Below are 3,354 nucleotides of genomic sequence, written 5' to 3'. Positions count from 1 at the left end.
TGTCAAGATTGAAGATTCTCAATTGATTTCTTTGTTTCTTTCAATTATATTGTATCTTGGATGTTTTTGTTTTCAAGCATGAATTATTTTTCTAAATACCTAGGAAGATGAACCCTATGATGAATTCATCATTTGATTTTTATTTTATGTAATAAATATTTAGTTTCTTGTTCTCAACTATGTGTGCTTAATTTTGATTTAATATTTCTAGATTATTAATCCATATTTGATGTGCTTAAATTGGTAGTTGAATAGACCTTATTTAAGAGTAGGTCTTGCTTAATTGAGTGGAGTTGCATACAATCTTAGAAATAGGATGGCATAAATCTACCAGATTAGAGTCAAATCTAATAGGGGAATCCATAGCACAAGTTAATGCGATAATAGGGGTTTAAATTAGAAAGAAAATTCAATTAATCAACCTACAATCAGTTGCTCTTATGCTAAAAAAGATATTTACATAATTTAAAGATTTCTACAGATCAATATACTAAGTTAAGAAATTGCATAATTTAGATTGATAGTGATGATGAAATCTAGGTGAATTCTTTCTTGGATATTTTTTTGTTAGTTAATTAATTAATTTAATTTTAATTTTAATTAATCACTCAATTATTAGGTTAAATAATGTAAATACGGTAATTACTAATATTTTTAGTTTTTGTAGGAACGATATATTTGCTCACCGTAGCTATACTATCAATTAATAGGTGCACTTGCCTTAGTAAAAATTTTAGTTAGTTATGTGGACATCAAGAAATTAAATTGTATATTTTTACGATAGTAAAAAGTAATTTTGCCGCTTTAATAGCTTATATATTTATAAATTTTAAAGGATTAAATTAATTTTTATCATTTTGAGGGGCCAATATGTAATTTTATCATTACTAATTTAAAATTTTATAAACTATAAAAGGGCCTAAATAGATTTTTTTTTATTTTAGGGGGCTAGCAAGGGATTCGCCACTGGCATATTAAATAAAAGTATAGAGAATAAATTTTAAGTTTACAAAGAGGTACAGGGACTTATATCACATTTTAGCCAAATAATAATTCCAACAAAAAAGGTCAACGGAAGCTCTAAGAAAGATGGCGTCATTATTCATGTCAGCAACCAGCGCTCTTTGCTCCTCATAAATAGCGGCCTCTGCAGCCTCTGCTCTCTCCCATCTCTCTTACGCGCTATGTTTGGATATCCAACAATCCCACGCGCCTCCTCCGAGGTTTTCAGCGACTCCCTGTCGGCCCCCGACGTCCTGACGACTTCGCCGTTAATCTTCCCTACATTATGTCCGGTAACCGCCGAGTTGTTCGAGTCAGTGACCGAGGCGTTTCACAGTGGCAGCAGCAGCGGGAGTTACAACTCGCCGAGTTCGCTCACCAGTTGCAGCACCACTACCACTCAGAGACGGAGTCTGATGCAGAGAAGCGTCAGTAGCCATTCCCTCAAAATTCAAAAGAATGGGTTTCATAATTGTCATTTGGCCACCAGCCTTAACGAGTCTATTGATTCTGATTCCGTCCCGGTGAGGAGAGTTTTCAGTACCGGAGATTTAGACCAGGTTGGTTTCTACAGTGCCTTATTGTTTAGTTTAATATATATATATATATATATATATATTAAAGTGTAATGAAATGCAGGGAAATAGCATGGGGCAGCGTAATTGGAGGTGGGAGAGTCCACTAGGGAGTGAGAGTAATGCGATCATTGAAGGAATGAGCAGAGCCTGCCGCTATAGTCCTCAACAGAAGAAAGAAAGGATTGAAAGATATCGAAGTAAAAGAAATCTGAGGAACTTCAACAAGAAGATTAAGGTTTCTATTAATTATCTACCTCAATTCCCTAACCTTTTTCTACTTTTTCAATTATGTTTTTAATCATATCAAATTCTCCCATTTCTCCGTGTAATATGTGTAAATAGGTTTAGTCGTATACTTTAATGTCATCATCTTTAGTGCCTGTATTTTTTAAAAATTTAAAATTTAAGTCTTGATTTTCTAAAATATGATATGGCAATACATTATTACATGTGTAATATCATGTCAGTTTGTTATTTTCACATGTGTCAGTGGATTTATCGGTTGTTTTACGTCAAGACTAAAATTTTAAAATTTAAAACTTATAGGGACTAAGAATGACCCAACTGGAAAATGTGAACTAAATCTACAACTCTAAACATGGTATAAGACTAACAAAATAATTTAACCAAATGAATTTAATCACATCGTTTTTGGGTTAGAATTGAAATTTCAAAATTTAAAAAGTATAGAGACGTAAATTGATCAATTCAAAAATACAAAACTAAAATTAACCAAATTAAAGTACTAAAATTAAATTCACAACTTACTCAAAATATAGGGACTAACATAAAATTTTAACCAACTTTTATAATTAAAGTTTATCTTTCATCATTGTCTAAAAGAATTTTTTTTTTCACATTTTATTAGGTAAAAATCAGTAAATTCGAGTTTAACACAACGGCATATTGTTAATATTTTGAATTTTGAATTACATATTGCTTTCAAAAACATTATACAAACTTCCTCATAAAGTCCAAATGCCAATTTCTTTTTATGTTTGCTAAAAAGGAAAAGGGTTATTCAAAGTTTGACCTCCACAATAAGTGTTCATTAAAAATTTAATAACAATGCATGTTGTTGTCCACTATATCAATTACATAATTGACAAGTAGCACTTTCTGTTTTAAATCTATTTTATTCTCTCTACCCTATGGTTATTAATTTCTAAAATTCATGGTTTGTAGGGTCCCCTTCCCCTTCCCCTTTATTGTGTGATGTTCATTTAGTGTTTGTCACATTGAATTTAACTTAGATTTACCATAATTGAATCAAATTAGATAAGAAATTAAAGTGGTTTTTGTGAATTTGTTGAGTGCACGAAAAGAAATAAAAAGATAAGTATATGGTACATCACAGGCCTTACATCAATAATAATAGAATCATTGAAGTTTCAAATTTAAGTCTCATCTTAAATAGATTAACAGATTTCAATTTGTCATCTAATTATATGCTCTGATTTGTCAGTATGCCTGTAGGAAAACATTGGCAGATAGTAGGCCACGTGTTCGAGGTCGATTCGTAAGAAATGAAGAAATCGAGAAGATCAATGATCATCAAGTTGAATGGATTCATGTAAATGGTGAGGAAGAAGACGATGAAGAGAATTGGATTGCTTTTATTGATTCACTCTCACCAAATCTCATTAATCCTTAATGTTAAAAGGAGTTTCTAATGTTTTTCTTTTTGCAAATTTACTGTGAAAATTGTATTAGATTTGCTTTTGTTCTTTTAATATTTTGATGCAATGTTAACTAAGTTCTTCTTACCTTTAAA

The 3,354-nt window shown here is 31.0% G+C and overlaps 1 protein-coding gene across 1 annotated transcript; it reads left to right on the top strand.

Moving 5' to 3' along the window:
- Positions 1-1,065: 1,065 nt before the first annotated feature.
- On the top strand, positions 1,066-3,354 carry LOC105790928 (two-component response regulator-like APRR9). Its single transcript, XM_012618741.2, has 3 exons — positions 1,066-1,562; positions 1,642-1,815; positions 3,046-3,354. The coding sequence occupies exons 1-3, from the start codon at positions 1,185-1,187 to the stop codon at positions 3,232-3,234; spliced, it is 741 nt and encodes a 246-aa protein (XP_012474195.1). The 5' UTR covers positions 1,066-1,184; the 3' UTR covers positions 3,235-3,354.

This window comes from Gossypium raimondii, chromosome 7 (assembly GCF_025698545.1).
Source record: "Gossypium raimondii isolate GPD5lz chromosome 7, ASM2569854v1, whole genome shotgun sequence".
NCBI classification, from domain to species: Eukaryota; Viridiplantae; Streptophyta; class Magnoliopsida; order Malvales; family Malvaceae; genus Gossypium; species Gossypium raimondii.
This window is presented reverse-complemented; position numbering and strand designations above follow the sequence as displayed.

Coding starts and splice junctions, on each gene's coding strand:
- LOC105790928 (XM_012618741.2), top strand. CDS start 1,185: ATGTTTGGATATCCAACAATCCCACGCGCCTCCTCCGAGGTTTTCAGC. Junction 1,563..1,641: donor GTACCGGAGATTTAGACCAG/GTTGGTTTCTAC, acceptor AATGAAATGCAG/GGAAATAGCATGGGGCAGCG. Junction 1,816..3,045: donor ACTTCAACAAGAAGATTAAG/GTTTCTATTAAT, acceptor CTGATTTGTCAG/TATGCCTGTAGGAAAACATT.